Raw genomic sequence first — 19,774 nt, 5'->3', positions numbered from 1 at the left:
ACCCCCGTGGCTCCACTCCTGTTGCCCGAAGCGTGATGAAATATAGCCTATAACCTTCCTCGATAAATGGGCTATCTAACACCGAAAGAATTTTTCAAATCGGACCAGTAGTTCCCGAGATTAGTGCGTTCAAACAAACAAACAAACAAACTCTTCAGCTTTATAATATTAGTATAGATTATTGCGTTTCGGGGCGTTTTGAATTTTGTACCAAACTAGACATTGTGGCAAGTTTAATTCAACCCCATGCCAGTAGGAGACTAAAAAAATCTCAGGAACTACTGGTCCGTTTTGAAAAATTCTGTCGGTGTTAGATAGCCCATTTATAGGCTGTAGGCTATATAATATATCATTACGCTAAAACCAACATGAGCAGAACCACGCGGGTGAAACCGCCAAGCGCAGCTAGTGTAAAATACAGATAAGTGTTAATAGTGTACTATTAAGAACATGATAAATTTAAGCACCAAACGTTTATATAATACATAAGTGGGGATCATTTACCGGTTTAACAGTCACTAAGATTGTTTTATTTCTTATGTGAGGACATGGATCGTGTGTGCTTTAAAGTGAATGGTGTTGAACATACCGGTATGTTGTATTTAAATGTTTATTTATATTATTAGTATTATATATTAGTATAATATTACATGGTACCTATGTGGTAGCACATGCAAAGTTGGAAAGCAAACTTGTATGTTATGTAACTGTTATTCATATTTAGCTTAAGATCTTATTGAGCAAAGTTTAGTAAGAAATTTTATATTATTTAATAATCTATAACATTTCTCTGTGGGTTTAAAATAATATTGAATTAATATTTTAGTTCTCTATATTTTTATGAGACACCTTTCAAAAGCTTTTCAATGAAAGAGAGAAGCATTGCACTTGAATAACATTTGATATTTAAGTTAATTAATAGGAAAAGGCGCTGTTGGAAAAGTACTTTAAATGATGGAGATAGAAAATTTTACGGAAAGGAAACATCCATTTTTTTTACAAATAATAAAAAACGAAAGAATTATTTCTTTCTTTCACTTAATTAAAATAAAAGAAATATTGAAATATTTTCTAAAATGTCTACTATTTTGAATAAAATGCAGCCTTACACTCACTGACAGACAACGTGGCTTTCTAGCGGTGAAAACCTTTATTATAATTTTGAATGAGTTTTAAAAAATACGAATAGCCTATTTGAAGGTTTCCTTAGTGGATAAATAATCTTACATTGACATGAGATTATCCGGGGTAGCCAAATTCTGCAATTTTTTTATGTTACATTCACACATACACAATTTAAGAGCATAATATAGAGTTACTTAATAATACAATACACGATGGCTCAATATAATAAGTATCTATATGAGGGTTGAACGGTATTGTTAACTAATAGCAATTTTTATGTATAATAGTTTTAGCTCACAATTCTGGAGAGGTGTTTCTTGAATCGTATAACTTAGCATAGACATAGAATATATTTGCATAAGCTTGATTAGGATGATAATTAGGAAAATAATAGGTTTATTATTTCACTCTTTAATTAGTTACAAATATATAAGATACAATATACAGAAAAAAATTACTAAGTTTATTGCAATAAAGCGTCAGGTAATAAATTAGATACGGGTTTTATTCAATGTAACAAAACAATTGAATACTAAGAAGCTTCCAAAAAAATAACCGAACCTTTGTGCGAGGTATTGACCTTATGTAAATGTCGTAGTTATTTGGTGGAATCTGCTATTTGATTGAATGACCTGCACGTTCATTTAATTATGACATTCAATTGAATGACTAGGCCGAACGTTTATTTAACAAATGTCACTCAACGTCCAGCTAGTTAGCACTGTAACACAGCCTTTCAAAAGACAACGCTCGGCATATTGTTGAATGACTTATTTATGGAAATTATTTAGTAAATTCTGTAGTCATTCAATTTACGTGCTGTTCATTGAATGACGACAGAATTTACTTTCACCAAACGTTCACAAGAAGACGGTTGCGAGCTGACAGAGGGCTGCTTCACGGGGCTCCTACTATTGGGTAGTTAAAAAAAACGACAAACCTAACCCAGTCGGTTTTCCAAACCAACCACTATGATAAAAGTTCAGTCAAGACGTTGTAGCCATTCAATCAAATAGCAGATTCAACCAGATAACTGCGACATATACAATTTGGGGTCACTGTGACATTTGAAAGAAGAAAGAAAGAAAGAAAATACGTTTAATCACAAATACTTTTACAAATTTTGACTTATAACTAAACACTTACATGGAAAAAAAAAAAATCTTAAAATACAATAAATACATTCAAATATCTTAATATCGTATTCGTGATTAGGTGGACTACTCAGCATTTGCCTCTCCGTATTAGAGGAGAGGCGCCGGTTTTCAGTAGTCCCCTCGACTTGCTACGCTTGGAGCATCAGAACGGTCTTCTGGGTGGTTAAATTAGGAGCTAATACATAATTTAAAACGTAAAAAAAAAGAAACAATAGGTGATTAAATGTTATACTTATATAGGTAGTTAAAATTGACAATCCAGACAATGTAGATAATTATAAACTTACTTGTACATACATAATATTTAAATATAATAGGGTTACTCAGATTGAAATAAATAATATATAAATGAAAAATATATGTAATAATGTAGATATATAAGGCTGTACATTTAGCGCTATTAGGGCTGGTTAAGAAATTGTGCAAGAACAACTTTTTTGTACTTATACATTTGCAATTGCAAAGGATTATAATATAAATGTCTGACGAATTACGTGCTGTGGATACGACGAAATCACTTTTTTGTGCCAAGGCGTGTTATTCTTCTAATTACTAAAAATATTCGATAACTTTTTAATAGATACTTAGATCCAATGCCAAGGGCGATATCTGTACATGATTGGTATATTAAAGAGATTATCATACTATTTCAATACTGCTTTTAATCCATTATTCCGCAACGCCGTACAAAAATCATGGAGACAAGGGGAAAAAATCTCTACCTGTACTTTCGAATTCTCATCTGCACTCAGTTGGACAGCTTACAAGACGTGACGGCATAGTGCTGAATCTTATTATTATTATTAAAGTGAAAACTTCTTTAGCGGCGTTGAGCACTTTTTCTGTAATGGGTATAAAATCTTAAACTCGCGTCAGGACACGTGACCTGATCGAAAAAGCGTAAGACGGATACCATTCCAAAATATCAAACATGCTCAACGTTAATAATCAAGTTTTCACTTCTGCCGGCACTCCCGGAGAGCAATCCATCTTTTTTTTTATGCTCTTATATCGTTCTAGATAGGTCACCTGGTGGTTCAAATGACCAATAACTTTTTCAACATGGTCCTGTAGCTATGTGAAAGAGATGGCTTTTATCAACTATGCCTACAAAGTTGTAGGAGCATAGTTAACAATTTAAAATAATACTTTAATTATAGCTATATTTCTGTATTCCAATACTGTAAAGTATTTCTTAATCAGAACAATTAACAATTAATATCGACTAATTTTGATACCAGCTTCAATTTAATGACATAATTCAATAAATTGCATAGATACATAATAAATTTTTAGGTAATAAACACGCACAACGCACTTTATATTAATATATTTAACAAAAACTTTGCATATCATTTACATATTGCAGCCATTTAATTTATTAGAGAGATAAGACTACATTATTTTTTGAGGAATAGTTCAGGAAAATAAAAACTGCGCGCGATCGAGGAAAGTGGCGTAAACTCGTGTCGGAAGCCAAGACTCTGTTTGGGTCGCAGAGCTAGTTAAGTAAGTAAGTAAGTTCAGGAAAATAATTTAATTAATGATAATTAAAATAAATAAACGCAACCACTGCGACCAGCCAGACAGCCCGGACTCTAACCGAAATAGCAAGAGGAACAGTATATCAAAGAACCAACTATACTAAAATGCTCTCTTGTCAACGTTGGTAGCTCCTATACGATTAAGTGTGCACAGGCGATTTTTCCGTAAGTATTACAGATAACAAAAAACTTTAAACTGATATCGAAAGTACTTAACCTAATGAGTAAAATGGCCGCAATAAATTTTTAAAAATAAATCGAGAAATATCAAAAAAAATTATCTTTAAACCCTCCCATACATTAAGTATGAAATATGAATATCCCTTATACATTATTTTAATATGAAAGATTTTAGCTTTCTTTTTCTTTTTTGGTTTTCTGTTTTAATTACTTCGCAAATTTGAAGTGGCATTTTTTTCCGGACATTTTCACGCATTTTCCGGATATTTTCCGGGTATTTTCCGAGCATTTCCCGGGCATTTTCCGGATATTTTCCGGACATTTTCACACATTTTCCGGATATTTTCCAGGCATTTTCCAGGGATTTTCCACGGTTTTTCCGGAAATTTCCACGCATTTTCCGAGCATTTCCCAGGCATTTTCCGGATATTTTCCAGGCATTTCCACGGTTTTTCCGGAAATTTCCACGCATTTTCCGAGCATTTCCCAGACATTTTCCGGTTATTTTCCGGGAATTTCTCAGGCATTTTCCGGATATTTTCCGGACATTTTCACGCATTTTCCGGATATTTTCCAGGCATTTTCCAGGGATTTTCCACGGGTTTTCCGGAAATTTCGACGCATTTTCCGAGCATTTCCCAGGCATTTTCCGGATATTTTCCAGGCATTTTCCAGGCATTTACACGGTTTTTCCGGAAATTTCCACGCATTTTCCTAGCATTTCCCAGGCATTTTCCGGTTATTTTCCGGGAATTTCTCAGGCATTTTCCGGATATTTTCCGGACATTTTCACGCATTTTCCGGATATTTTCCAGGCATTTTCCAGGGATTTCCACGGTTTTTCCGGAAATTTCCATGCATTTTCCGAGCATTTCCCAGGCACTTTCCGGTTATTTTCCGGATATTTTCCAGGCATTTTCCAGGCATTTTCCACGGTTGTTCCGGATGTATTCCAGACATTTTCCGGACATTTCCCTGGCATTTTCCGGGGATTTTCCAGACATTTTCCGGGGATTTTCCGAGCATTTCCCGGGGATTTTCCAGACATTTACAGGCTATGTCAGGGAAATGTCCGGAAAATGCCAGGAAAATTCCCGGAAAATATCCGGAAAATGCGTGAAAATGTCCGGAAAAACATGGAAAATGTCACTTCAAATTTGCGAAGTAATTAAAACAGAAACTGTATAATATTATAAAGAGGAAAGGTTTGTAATTATGTATGTATGTATGGTTTTCACGCATAAACTGCTGGACCGATTTCAAAAATTCTTTCACCATTAGAAAGGCAGCTTTCTAATGTTGAAAATCTTCACTGAGCAACATAGGCTATATTGTTTTTCAGAAAAATTAGAGATCCTTACCAAAAATGCAATAATGTAACCAAAGGTGTAAAAAATTCCTTAATAAAAATTCTGTCATCGCTGCGGAATCTATTCCTTGAAGTACGAGGATGGTTCTTATGAAAAAAAACGTAAACATGTAGGTACCACGAGCGAAGCCGGGGCGGACCGCTAGTGTTATTGTATAAAAATCTTATAGATAGTCTAATGAACAAATGTGATTTAAGTCTATTATTCCTTTATCCTTAGCTATGTAACTCACCTGCGTTTTAGTTTTATATAGGTGTGTTATTCCCAGATAATCTAATGACGTTTTAATAAAACATTTTGCCTATCATCAAATGAGACTATCCAAAAATACAGTAGTCCTCCAAAACATTACTTTGCGATAAAGAAATCGATATAATTGCTACCAATTCGTGTGAATTGAATTTCTTGCAATTGCCCAATTATTACTTTGGTATGTGTAATTATCTACTTCCTATCTATTCATTATTTATTAATGATTATTCTATTTCAAAAGTGTATCGGAGTGTTAAGAGTTGGGCAATATTAGTGCTTAAAGTATCATTTTTTATATAGGCAATATTGAGAAAATAAATCAAAAATAGCAGAAACACTTCATGCATGAAATAAGATTACCTACATATTGAGTTAGATGCGAATGGTTTTTTTTAATAATTTAGTACGGTCTTATAAAAAAAACTTCGCTGTATTTACACTGATTAATTTTTTCTTTAATTTCCAAGTTTGTCTTTTAAAGAATTGGTATGAAATTATAACAGTCGATTAGAAGCAATTCCATACTTTTGTAGGAAGTCGTGAAAAAAAAAATCGAAAAATTATATTTAAAAAGACATACATGAATAATTTAAAAACATATACTAAGTATTCAAACATTCCAATAAAGGCAATAGATGCGTCTGCTTGAAGAAATGAACGGTCAAAAAACATCTGGTGCAAAATCATGTTTTTGGGTTGTTCGTGAAAGAGTATTACATTTGCATAAGCATTTGCAGTTATTGCACGCCTCATAAGCGAAGCGTTGAGGTGGGTACTACTGTCGCTTCGCGCAAAACATCTGATTTTTCAAACTTAAAATGTCTTTATGTATCATACATTGCACTTGTAAGATAATACATACACACACATATTAAGAAAAAACACTATTTTTAACGTTCATGATATTTTTGATGTCATTTTTGTTATTTAAACTAGTTAAAAAACAGTTTAAAAAAGTTCTGTCTTGGACGTCCGTGTGTCTGTATGTGCGGATCCTTTTTCTTGTTAACACGATAGCGACCGAAATACTTTACTAATCGAGTCTTTTTTTTTCTCTTACGCTTGAGTATGCTCAGGAATAGAACCCTTTCATTTTTCAGGGTCTGATTCGATGTGGTTTAATTGTTATTAAATAAACAAAAATAATAATTAATAAATAATTATTAAAAAAAAATTATGAGGCGTGCACTTTTGGATTTTCCAAATTATTTAGCAATGCAGTGGGTATTAATAAATCGTATGAGATTGAGGTTATGGGTAAAAACTTTCATTTAAAAATATTACAAAACGAATCACTTACAGAGGAATTTATGTTTGCCTAACCGTTGCAATAGAGATTACTAAATACATAGATACTACGAAGTACGATGCACTTACAGACATAAAAGGGAAATAAATTATATCAGAATATGTTATTGGTAATTAATTTATTATCAATTAATACAATTAATTTGAATACTAGACGAATTTCAATTCACAATAGTAATATGGATATTCTATACGTTATAAAAGGATTTTAACGAAGCATATTAATTAAGAAACGGAAAAGAATTAGAAAAATAATTTTATTACGGTGCATTATATCAATCGAGCGAATGCTCATTCTAACCTAAGTATGTCAAATTATTTTAGTGTAAACAGGCGTAGTTGTTCTACGTGCGTTCGATAAGATTCTATGCAATGTTCTAAATTCTGAACAACGCTGAACACGAATTTTTTTTTACACTAAAAGATCACGAAAGAATGGTCTTGCTCCAGTTCTAGCTCTATGTTCGTTTGATGCTAATGCACCGTTAGATTCACCACATTATATAAAAACACTAATAAATACAAAACATAATATAAAAAATATAATGTTAACATTTTGCTAATTTATATGAGAGCCGTAATCATAATATTAAAAACTGGTTAACTAACAAAACTGTTACTTACGTGTTTTGTATAATGATAAGCAATTTAGCTTCGCAAACTTAATATGAATTAAAAATGGCTTAAAAAAATCGAATTACGTAAATGGCATACGATAATTACATTTTTATTTAAAATTTCTCTGACGAAGAACATGTTTTAATTATTATGATTAATGTTTTATTGCCTCATTAATATAATCTTGCTTAAATTTTAAAAGAAGAAGAAATTCGTAATTGTTTAACTCTTTATGGAAAGTACAAATTACAATGTACTCATACTTCGAAACTCGTGGTTTCTATTTACCTTAAAAATAAGCAGGGGTTGTTAACAAATAATACACATTAAAAAAAGAAAAACATTAACAAAGAATAATAAAAATACGGACCTAAAATATAACCTTGTCGGACACCCTATCCTTATTTGCATAATTACGCCCGGTGAAATTTGACCTTCCCACGAAAACTATTGAATTCGGTTAGATAAGGAGGCTATCAGATCTTTTTCTTGAGCATTGCTTTTGATAAAAATTAAACTTTCTTATAAATGTTTTGTGTTCGACATGGTCAGACGCTGTTTGTAAGGTTATGCGTTTGCTAATTTTGTACCAGTAATTTCCAGTTGGATGCGAGATCAGCTCGGACACGTCGCTGCTGCAGTACCTCCGCAGATGGCTGGAGCTGCGTGGCACCAAGTACATGTGCCAGGAGGGCGGCTGCGGCGCCTGCGTCGTCAGCGTGGCCAAGCACCCTGGCGCTCCCACTGAAGCTGTTAATGCTGTAAGTCGGACATTTACGGGTGCATTCTCGCCCATTATTGGTTGAAAAGCACCCTAATATAATAACTTCGAATAAGGTGCAAAATTATTTCCATAAACATTTGGCAATCATTTATGCTCGTGAGTATAGCGTATTTTGAGCTTCGATAAGATGATGTATGATGCACATATGACCTATGTATTATGATATATGTATTATGTATATTTAATTTAATTTTAATGAATTCAGTGTTTAGTATCAGTGACGTCATGCCATGGCTGGGAGATCACAACCATCGAGAAGGTCGGCAACAGGCTGAAAGGATACCATCCAATACAGAAGTGTCTCTATGAGAACCATGGGTCACAATGCGGATATTGTAGCCCCGGGTGGGTGATGGCGATGTACAGGTAATTCTGATGTAATCACAATCCAATTTTTTATCACTACCTTTGATTTGGAAACAGAAATCTTATTATATGATGTTAAAATTCATTCCGTTTTAATAACACTAATAAGCGAAGGCTTCATTTTTTGGAAATTTTGTTAAAAAATTGATTGAGCTTTCTAATTTTTGTATATAAATTGTGACATAAATTAAAATCCCTGTGTATTTAAAAAAGCCATCTGCATTGATCGAAACATTACTTCGAAGTATTTTTTTAATCCCTTATTAATTATTCTAGCCTTTTAAAGAAGAAGCCAATGACAATGCTTGAAATAGAACAATCGTTGGCCAGTAATACATGCAGATGTACTGGATACCGACCCATATTAGAGGCATTTAAGAAGTTTGCCAAAGATTCCCCTGATCCTTACCCCATACTAGATATAGAAGACTTGAGCATTTGCAAGAAGACAGGTGAAATCTGCTCCAAAACCTGTGATGATTCAGAATGGTGTGTTGTATCTAAAGATGATGTTAATGTTAAACAATCCAATGTTATTCATATCAAACTGAGTGATAACAGAGACTGGTATAGAGTTGAAGATCTTACTGATGTGTTTAGGATTCTTCTTGCTCATGGAACAGACTCGTATATGCTGGTAGCTGGGAATACTGCAAAAGGTGGGCAAGATATCAATATTAAATATATATCACTAAATTAAAATTTGCACAAAATTTAATTTATTTCATCTGCCAATATTCTTGTTCAAAATAGATATTTGAGTATCCGATCTAATATTATATTCTTAAAATATTTTTTGTTGATTTTATATGTATTTAACAATGTGATTGAAGAAGTTAGCTGTCGGAATAAAAATATAATCTACTTATTTATATTAATTTCTACCAATTTTACAAACAGTTTAAATATTTGATATGCCAGAGTTTAATACGCTCTCTGTAATTTAAATGTTCCGTAGAATTGCAGTTTAAATAACAAATGAAACAAATTGAAATTGAAATTGATTTAATAAACTCTGTGTTTCAGTACTCTGTGGTTGTCTATTTGCGATTTCCGTCATAAACTTTTGTGCTTTTATTTTATCAGCTACCTGACGAAAAGTTTCGAAACTAGTCACAGTATTGTAAATATGAATTATATTATTATGAATTAGAGTAGAATTATTAACGAGAGATTTCAATTAATGAAAACTATTAAAGCGCAGTTACATCAAGAACACAAATTAGGCTCACGAAGTGTTTGCTTTTAGACTTTTTTTTTCCACAAACCAAGCGCTAATTTCTTGGCTATTGCATTTTTGCAGCGGAATTAAACCGCAGCCTATAACCGAACACGTAATGGTAAATGCCAACGAATCTTTTCATGTTATTTTGTATTTTATGAACCTAGTTAAAATTTAAATTGTCTGATAATATAGGTAATCCTCTATTTTGATCAAGGCGAGGAGAGAGATGAAAATTCTTATAAATTTTTTATTCTAAAAGGTTTCAAAATACCATTTTCCTCTACCGATTAGATTAGTTGCCAGTATTTTTTTAAAGATTGAATGTATTTTGTTCAGGTGCTTATCCCATTCTGGAATATCCTCGTCTCCTAATAGACATATCAGCAGTGGCGTCTCTAAAAGGTTACTTCTTAGACCAGAACCTAGTTGTGGGAGCTGGTAATACGCTAACTGAAGTCATGGAGATATTCGATAGAATGTGCCAAACGGATTACTTCAAGTATTTGAAGATATTCAATGACCATTTGCATTTGGTCGCGCATATACCGGTTAAGAATGTAAGTGAATTCAGTTTGTATGTTACTATTTTTGAAAGGGATGATGAGTGAAAAGATTAATGTTTTTGATTGAGATTAATGATTAATAAAATAAGTACAAAAATTTTAAACAATATTTAAAGTACCAAATACAATTTTTTTATCTGCAAGATGACCGTTTACCTATTACAAAATTTTATAAACAAAAAACCAATAAATTATGTTTATGTTTTTATAGATTGGTACGATAGCTGGGAACTTAATGATAAAAAACAGACACAACGAGTTTAATTCTGATGTCTTCTTACTTTTTAATGCTGTTGGGGCCGAGCTAAGTATATGTGAGTATTTATAAAATAAAAAAAATCATATTCATTTTACCAAAAATATGCCAAAGCTATCGATGTTATGTATGTAAATAACATTAGGGTTAAGTTTACAATATCAATAAATTTTATTTGGATAGTGAAATCAATATTTCAAGTGAAATGTATTTTTTTTCAGTAAACGATCACGGTATTGTAAATAGAATTAGTATGCAGAATTTTCTAAAAGAAAACATGCATGGGAAAGTTATTTTGAATGTCTTGTTACCACCTTTGAACGATGAATATAAAATAGTTACTTATAAGGTAAGTTCTTTCTAGATAATGTATATTTCTCGTATATGCTAATAAAATAAATCTATTGTAATTTCTATTCAATCAGAGTAAATACTTACCGGCCCCTAGAGTAAAAAAAATATACCAAAATCCAAATGGATACAGAGCTCAAAATTAATTAATAAATTAATTCTCCTTACATAATTGAAAAAAATAACTACCTACTAATATTTTATTTCAGATAATGCCTCGATCCCAAAACGCTCATGCCATCGTTCATTCAGGATTCGTATACAAAATTGATCCCTATGACAAAAAAGTATTAGATTGTCGCATAGTCTATGGTGGTCTTTCACCTGCCTTCATCAGAGCGATTCGAACTGAAAGATATCTTATTGGTAGAAGATTATTTACAAATGAAACCCTTCAAGGAGCAATTAACGTGTTGGACAATGAAATGGTAGTGACTGAAGAACCTGCTGAACCGTCCGTAGAATATCGCAGAAAATTGGCTTTGAGTTTATTTTATAAGGTAAGATTTTCAAATTCAATTGTATCAATTCTACCACTGAAACAATAAGATCTCTAGAGACTTAAGCAGTGTCATAATTACCTGAAACACATTTCTTCATATTTCTTCCTTTGACAATTAATTATGTCTAGTGTTATTGTATTTATTTGCAACTAGATTTTAAACAAAATTTACAATGTTTCAGGGCTTAATGTCGCTGTGTCCACCAGAAATTTTAGGAGCCCATTACAAATCTGGACCCGTTCGACTTCGAGAATCACGGTCTCTATCAGATGGCAAGCAGATATTTGAGACTAACCCATCGCTGTGGCCTCTCAACCAGTCTTTGCCGAAAGTGGATGGACTAGTAAGTATTGCACTTTACCTGTGTTACTTATTCAATTTAAAATATTAATGCTGTGATATTTTTAAGGTTAGATCTTGTAATCTGGTTTACTTTTAATACAGTTTTACAGTTATATCGTCAAGTCAAATACATGTCGTCAAGTTTATACGTTAAGCAGTTGATGAAGAACTCTGTAATAAAGTTGTAAAGATTTTTTTCTAATATTAAATTCAATATACTCACTCATCTTCATCCTCATACCTTTTAGACTTTGTTTGTACGTTTTAATGGTCTATATTATTGTTTGAATTTTTAGGTGCAATGCGCTGGTGAAGCAAAGTATTCAGATGACATGCCTTCTTTTCCCAAAGAAGTGTTTGCTGCTTTCGTTCTATCAACTGTTGCACTGGGAACTATTCAAAAGATTGACGCCAGTAAGGCTCTTGTGAGTGAAAATTCTTTATTATAATACTTAGTTTTCCGCTAGTATTATAAGAAATTAAAGAATTTAATGACTTTAGTTTCAAACTATGTTTATGTTACATTTATAACGTATGGGCAATATATCGACTTGCATTATTATGATTACATTTTAGATATTATCTTTATGATTATAATAACGAAAAATATTACTTTTAAGTATTTTAATTTATATATAACCTTTTCAGCTGGAGCCAGGAGTAATAGCATTCTATTCAGCTTCAGATATACCAGGTCGAAACAGTTTTACGCCTGGACCAAATATTGTATTCATGAGCGACGAAGAGCTCTTATGTGAAAAGGAGGTTAAATATTATAACCAACCTCTCGGAATTATTGTCGCCGAAACACAAGATATAGCCAATAAAGCTGTTAATTTCGTCAAAGTTACATACACTAATGTGAGAAAACCTGTTCTAGATATCAAAGTTGCGAAAAAAGATCCAAAGAGAAATAAAATATTTTTTTCTGCTACCGCTACAAAACCTGGCGCTGATATAGCCAAAGTGTTCAAAGGAGAGAATACTATATATGGACAGTACCACTTTTGTATGGAGACTCTGGTTTGTGTTACACATCCAATAGAAGAAGGGCTAAAAGTGTATGCTACTACACAGTGGATAGACTCAGTGCATAAAATAGTCTCAAGAGTACTTAAAATTCAACAAAACAAGTAAGTTTGTCCATTAAATATAGTTATATAACAAATAATATCATATTCAAACAGTGGTAGAGTTTAAAGCAATGACGATATGGTTTTCAACGATTAATGATTGTTAAAAAAGGGACAAAAATATTATTTAGATTCGTAAATGCGAAAATATGTTATGTATCCATTACAGGATTGATGTAACTGTTCGACGGCTTGGCGGTGCTTATGGGTTGAAGATATCTCGACCAAATCAAGTAGCAGGAGCTTGCAGTTTAGTCTCATATAAATTAAACAGACCTTGTCGATTCATACAATCTCTTAGAACAAACATGCGCGCGGTTGGCAAAAGGCTGCCTTGTTCGAATGATTACGAGGTAAGTAATTTTTGTTGAAAATAATAATTAGTACAATAGATACTCAAGTTATAAAGATGGCGGTCTTGAAATATATTAAAAGACCAACTGAACAATTTTAGGTTGCTGTTAATTCACAAGGAGTTATACAATACAATAATATGGAACTTTATGAAGATAATGGATATGTAGTTAATGAACCTCTTACTCTATTTGGAGTTGATATTTATTTCAATTGCTACGATAAATCTCCTTGGAATTTTAAAGTATATGATACAGTCACGGACACAACATCTAATACATGGTGCAGATCACCTGGTAAGTAAATATTATATTTATTTTTAATATCCAACAAAGATGATGAAAGACAATGCTTAGGTAATTAGCATCACATAATTTTATTCAACGACTAGCAATGCCCTGCGGTTTCACCCGCATAGATAGCGATATCGTTACAGTGAAAAGTCTACTATATAGGTCGGACTATAGGTTTAATTTTTAATCACATGAAAATCACCTTTACCCCGTCCCGCACTACGGCCTTTTTTTTTTTTTTGTTTTAGTGGGGAAATCTTTCATAGATACCCACGGACTCCGGGGCCGTGGGTTATGTCGGATTCCTACCGACCAAAACTTGAAAACCCCACTGTGTTCCGTCAAGACGCATATTGGTAGAATTCCTCCGTGAGTCGTGACCGCACTACGGCCTGCTCGAACAGTATACCTACTATTTTCTGTAGATTGACACTTTTAAAAATTCGTTATATCTTTTGAATGGAATATCCAATTCTTTTCATTTAAAAAGTATTTTGCTGGTATTGAAACAGTCTATAATAAAACATCATTTAATGGGATAAGGATTAATATATATGTATGGATAACATGGTTTGATTACTGTCGGCACTTCTATTTACTTTGAAAACGTAAAAAAGTTGTTGTAGTAACATAACTACTGAAGATGGACATATGGTATCGCGGACTTTCTTGTAGATATTGATCCATTCTATAATACCGTAGAACATTTTTTTGTTCTATCTTCAATAGATTCCGCAGCGCACGCGATGACAGAAGTTTTATTGAGGATTTTTTTTAAACCTTGGGTTACATTATTGCATTTTTGGTAAGGATCTCTAATTTTTTTGAAAATGCAATATAGCCTATGTTGCTCAGTAAAGATGCAGCTTTCTAATGGCGAAAGAATTTTTGAAATCGGTCCAGTAGTTTTTGCGTGAAAACCATACATACATACATACATACATACATACATACTTACAAACTTTTCCTCTTTATAATATTAGTATAGATATTACATGTAGGTACGTTTTTAATTTATTTATTAAATGGTAACAGGTACATTAGAAAACTTAGCCAATGCTGAATGGTTGATGGAAAGAATAGCATACGAAATGAACTTAGATCCAATCAATGTTCGTGTGGCAAATCTAGATACAGTAAACTATGCTAAAGATATCACGGAACTATTAAATACACTTCAAACGAACTCTCAATATGACGAAAGAAGAGTTGCTGTTGACAAATTTAATTCAGAAAACAGGTGGAAGAAAAGAGGATTACGACATTCGTTTTTAAGATGGTCACCATTCCTATCTCCATTTTTGGAAGTTAATTTATCCGTGTATGTTGACGATGGTACAATTGTTATAACACATAGTGGTATTGAAATGGGTCAAGGTATAGATACCAAGGCTGTTCAAATGTGCGCATATTATTTGAAAGTGCCAATAGAAAAAGTGCAAATTAAAGCAAACGATAGCATTATTTCCCCGAACGCTTTTGTATCGGGTGCTAGTGTCACAACACAAAATGTGGGAATTGGTATTAAAAAGTGTTGTGAGGAATTACAAACAAGATTAGAACCTATCAAAGCTAAAATGGACAATCCAACGTGGAATGAATTAATAAAAAAAGCTTCTGAAAGCGAAGTGGATTTACAAGTGCATGCTACAACAGGCATAGCTGATACTCAAAGGTATGATATATATGGAATATCGTTAGCTGAAGTAGAGATCGACGTTTTAACAGGAGAATGGAATATAATAAGAGTAGATTTGATTGAAGACGTGGGGCGGAGTGTGAATCCTGAAATTGATGTTGGACAGGTATGTTTCTCAACATTTTTGATTTCACAAAATCTTCGACTGAACAGTTTCTCTTTCTATGCAATTTAAATTAATGAATGGATGTATTGACTGACGAGAAAGTTAATTTTAATTTCATAAAACAATACTATTAAAACACTAAATATACTCTAATATACTCTAATATTTTGTAACTGAATTTTTGATAAGTACTTTATGGTGTAATTACTGTATTGCAAGTAATAATAAAACACAATTTGACAAAAAAAAATCATTAACAGGTTGAAGGATCATTTATTATGGGTCTGGGATATTGGACAACCGAAGAGTTAAAATACGATCAAGACACTGGAGAACTGTTGACCGATAGAACTTGGAATTACAAAGTTCCGCTAGCGAGGGACATACCTCAGGACTTCAGGATCTACTTTAGAAAGAAATCCTATAGTAATGAAGTTATACTTGGTGCAAAAGGTATGTCTTTTTGAATTAAAATATAGTAACGTCTGATTTATTTATCTCATAATTACTTGTGTTAAGAGATTTGATGCGATTTTAAATTTAATTTAACTCAGCATTGCATTTAAAAGCTGCTTACAAAAAGTTTTTACTGCCATAAAAATCGGACTTACCTTTTCATTAAGATCCTTGTACACTAACAATTACTTGTCCTAAATGGATAATCGATAGGACTTGTTAGATTGATACATTCCAAGCATTCCAATATAATAAATTGTTATAGTCAGGTAAATGTTGTCTTCTCCGGTCTCCCAGATCAAGTTCTACTAATAATAATCTTCTGACCTTTTAGAATTAATACAATCATTTTGTATGCTTTAAATTTATCCTATTTTTTTACAGCTACTGGTGAACCAGCGACCTGCATGTCTGTAGTAGTGCCGATAGCAATGAGGGAGGCCATTGTTGCCGCCAGGCAAGAAATCGGGTTGCCTAGCAACCAGTGGTTTAATATAGGTAATCTTTGCTTTTTTTTATTTCGTCTATAATTATTGTGTATGATCTGTAGGAATTGAATAATATTAATCAATAGTATCTACTTTTGCTGCATGGATAAAAATTTTCAGAAAATCGAATGACATTAAAATATGTTACGCAGTTTTGTCCTTGTTTTGTATAATAACAACGTACATATTAAGTTTAGAACAGACTATGTTGATTTTATATTTTCAGATTAACCCTAGAAAGATAGTCTGCGTCAAAATGACTCACGCGTTTTCGAAATATAGCTGTATCTTTTTAAATGTCGCGAATCCATAACTGTGCGTTTAGGACATTTCATAACTCACTGAGAGAAATCCTATGGTATACATATCAATAAAGTTAATCTAACCGATTTTGAAATATAACGACTACGTGAGTCAAAATTACGCATGATTATCTTTACCGTGACTTTTAAGATTTTGAATTATATGGTAGTTTGAATATTTTTAGCTTATTATTACTGTATATTGTAATTTATGTTATAAATTTATGTTTATACATATTGAAGCAAATATAGAAAATAATTGGGGATAGAAAATTGGAAGAATATTGTATACTGGCCGCTCTTATGCAAAGCGATGAAGGTCCCTGTGAAGATTCCGATAGTGAGGTAGGAGGACCATGAAATTGAAGATGACGAGTAAAGTGACACAGAAGAAGCTTTTCGTGATGAGGTACAAAGCAAACATGATATATTACATTCAAGCAAGAGGCGGAGTAGATGCATTAGACCGAATGTGTTCCCTGGTGTCCTATAGTAGGAAGACAATGAGATGGCCAATGGCTTTATTTTATGGAATCATTAAAATTGCCTGCATATTGCATATTAAATTTAAAGCCACAATGTTAATAACAAAGTACAAAAACATCCGAGTGAAAAAAACGTGAAATACAGATGCATGGAACTGTCTTCTTTGTTTATGCGTGGGGGTTTAGAATCACCAGCTTTGAGGAGATATTTGCGTGATAATATCTGCAATTTGTTGCCAAATGAAGTATCTGGTACATCGTAAGAAATTACTGAGGAGAGCTTCAGTAAAAAAACGTATTTACTATACTTATGTCCGTCTGAAATAGGACGAAAGGCAAATGCGTCCTGCAAAAAATGTAACATAGTTATATTATATTGTGAGCATACGTCGATATGTCCTAAAGTGGTTTGTCACTAATTTTTCATATATCTATATCTACAAAATTTATATAACATATAAAAAAGTCTAATAATTGTGGTAAAAAGTAAGTTTTTATAAGAAACAATACGTGTTACAAGAATTGTTGATTTAATGCAGACGTTTAATGTTTTCGTCTTTTTATATATGTAAAAATAATAATAAATAAATTATCTGTAGTATTAATTATTCTAATATAACTGTAAATATATAAAAACTTACAATTTATGGAAAAAAAATAATATACCTTGACCTAGAGCGAATTAAAAAACATGCGTAAATTTGACGCATGACTATCTTTCCCGTACTACTCAATATGATTATCTTTCTAGGGTTAAATACGTTATTTTGAATCCAAAACTAAGCTTACTCAGAATTAATGTAATAATAAAACCCTTTGCTGTAATTACATGCGAATATAATGTGTCATACGTACAATTGAGTTATTTGTATCAAATTAAATATCGCATCATTGATCATCGTACCAATTTAATTAATTCATGCAAATCCTAGTTTGTATGATAATCACATGATATATTACGGCTTTACTTTGATTACCTATAAAATAGTAATTTAGTGTATATATTAATTTTCATTTCATTAACATTCAGTTAACGATCTATGAACTTATTTAGTAGGGACGTAATTGTAAATGTGTATTTTTTCCAGCGTTGTTTTAGTTTTAACTAGCTTTCCGCCCGGGGCTTCGCCCGCGTTTTCAAAGAAAAACCCGTTCCCGTAGGATTTCCGGGATAAAACCTATCCTATGTCCTGTCTCGGGTATCAAAATATGTCTATACCAAATTTCATGCAAATTGGTTCAGTAGTTAAGGCGTGATTGAGTAACAGACAGAGTTACTTTCGCATTTATAATATTAGTATGGATTATTCGGTAGACTTTTTTTTAATGCAAAAGCTTTGGGACCAGTTTTTTAATGAAATGAAGAATTTTTATTGAATAATAATCTCATTCAAAAATAACGTAATGTACATTTTATATTGAAACTAGATTTCCGCCTGCGGCTTCGCCCGCGCTTTCAAAGGTAAACCCGCATAGTTCCCATTCCCGTGGGATTTCCGGGATAAAACCTATCCTATGTGTTAATCCAAGTTACCCTCTATATGTGTGCTAAATTTCATTGTAATCGGTTCAGTAGTTTATGCGTGAAAACCATACGTATACATACATACAAATTACAAACCTTTCCTCTTTATAATATTAGTATAGAAGTACCTATAGATAGTATAGATGTATTGAATACAATCAGCTGTCCCGCGATTTAGTTTTTCTCTAACTACAAATACTTTCATCAAAATGCCAGTTTTGTCGCAATTGAGTAACAAACATACAAACTTTCGCATTAATTATGTTTTCAGTATCGATAATGAATTTGTTTTCAGATGGACCATACACTTTAGAGAAGATTTGCCTGTCATGTGCCACCAGAAAAGAAGATTTCAAGTTCTATTAATTTTAGTTAAGTTTAAGTTTGTTAATTAAATGTTGTTAAGATATGATATCATGTGTCTAAAATTATACGACACTGTAAAGTTTATGAAAATAAAATAAATATGTTTTTCAAGTTGTTTGTATTTTATTGAATTTATTCCCACATTTATCCAGACCTTATTTGTTATTATTAACCTATGGTAAAAAACAAGTGATAACTGCGTTAAAAACAACCGACTTCAAACTTGCACTTGCAACATTTACAAATATACAGACAAAAATGCTCATAAAATAAAAACTACTGGGCCTATCCGAATAAAATTTTTATGGGACCAATTCGACACCATCTCGCATCGAACAAAAAAAGAATCATGTAAATCGGTTCAGAGACCTCGGAGTAATCGGTGTACATACATAAAAAAAAAAACATACCGGCCGAATTGATAACTTCCTCCTTTTTTTTGAAGTCGGTTAAAAAACATCAATAATGTGAATATCTCTTTGTTGGAACGCGCTAGTCTCGGGAACTTTGGTTCGAATTTACAATTATTTTTGATGGAAAGTTGTTGTTTCAATAATGGCAAGTAAGATAGGATTATATTATATGGATTACCTACATAATCTTAATATCTTAATACTATTATA

General features: G+C 32.4%; 1 protein-coding gene across 1 annotated transcript; it reads left to right on the top strand.

Moving 5' to 3' along the window:
• Positions 1 to 442: 442 nt before the first annotated feature.
• LOC149907318 (uncharacterized) lies at positions 443 to 19,264 on the top strand. The gene is made up of 17 exons (XM_090103669.1): positions 443 to 591; positions 8,158 to 8,315; positions 8,544 to 8,704; positions 8,981 to 9,363; positions 10,266 to 10,486; positions 10,704 to 10,806; positions 10,970 to 11,097; positions 11,309 to 11,599; positions 11,784 to 11,945; positions 12,241 to 12,369; positions 12,593 to 13,077; positions 13,247 to 13,430; positions 13,532 to 13,727; positions 14,760 to 15,529; positions 15,790 to 15,982; positions 16,370 to 16,483; positions 19,081 to 19,264. Exons 1-17 carry the CDS (start codon positions 549 to 551, stop codon positions 19,149 to 19,151), a joined length of 3,792 nt encoding a protein of 1,263 aa, XP_089959795.1. The 5' UTR covers positions 443 to 548; the 3' UTR covers positions 19,152 to 19,264.
• The last annotated feature ends 510 nt before the right edge of the window (positions 19,265 to 19,774 follow it).

The sequence above is a fragment of the Colias eurytheme genome, chromosome 7 (assembly GCF_061535395.1).
Source record: "Colias eurytheme isolate Ceu_HAF_F1 chromosome 7, ilColEury1 Martin Lab GWU primary, whole genome shotgun sequence".
Lineage (NCBI taxonomy): Eukaryota > Metazoa > Arthropoda > Insecta > Lepidoptera > Pieridae > Colias > Colias eurytheme.
The sequence above is the reverse complement of the archived record's forward strand: the minus strand, read 5'-3'. Positions and strand labels throughout refer to the sequence as shown.

Bases quoted from the DNA above. Each gene is read 5' to 3' on its own strand.
- LOC149907318 (XM_090103669.1), top strand. From the start codon at position 549: ATGGATCGTGTGTGCTTTAAAGTGAATGGTGTTGAACATACCG. The intron at 11,098-11,308 runs GTAAGTTCTTTC...ATTTTATTTCAG, and splicing joins ATAAAATAGTTACTTATAAG to ATAATGCCTCGATCCCAAAA. The intron at 15,530-15,789 runs GTATGTTTCTCA...AATCATTAACAG, and splicing joins CTGAAATTGATGTTGGACAG to GTTGAAGGATCATTTATTAT.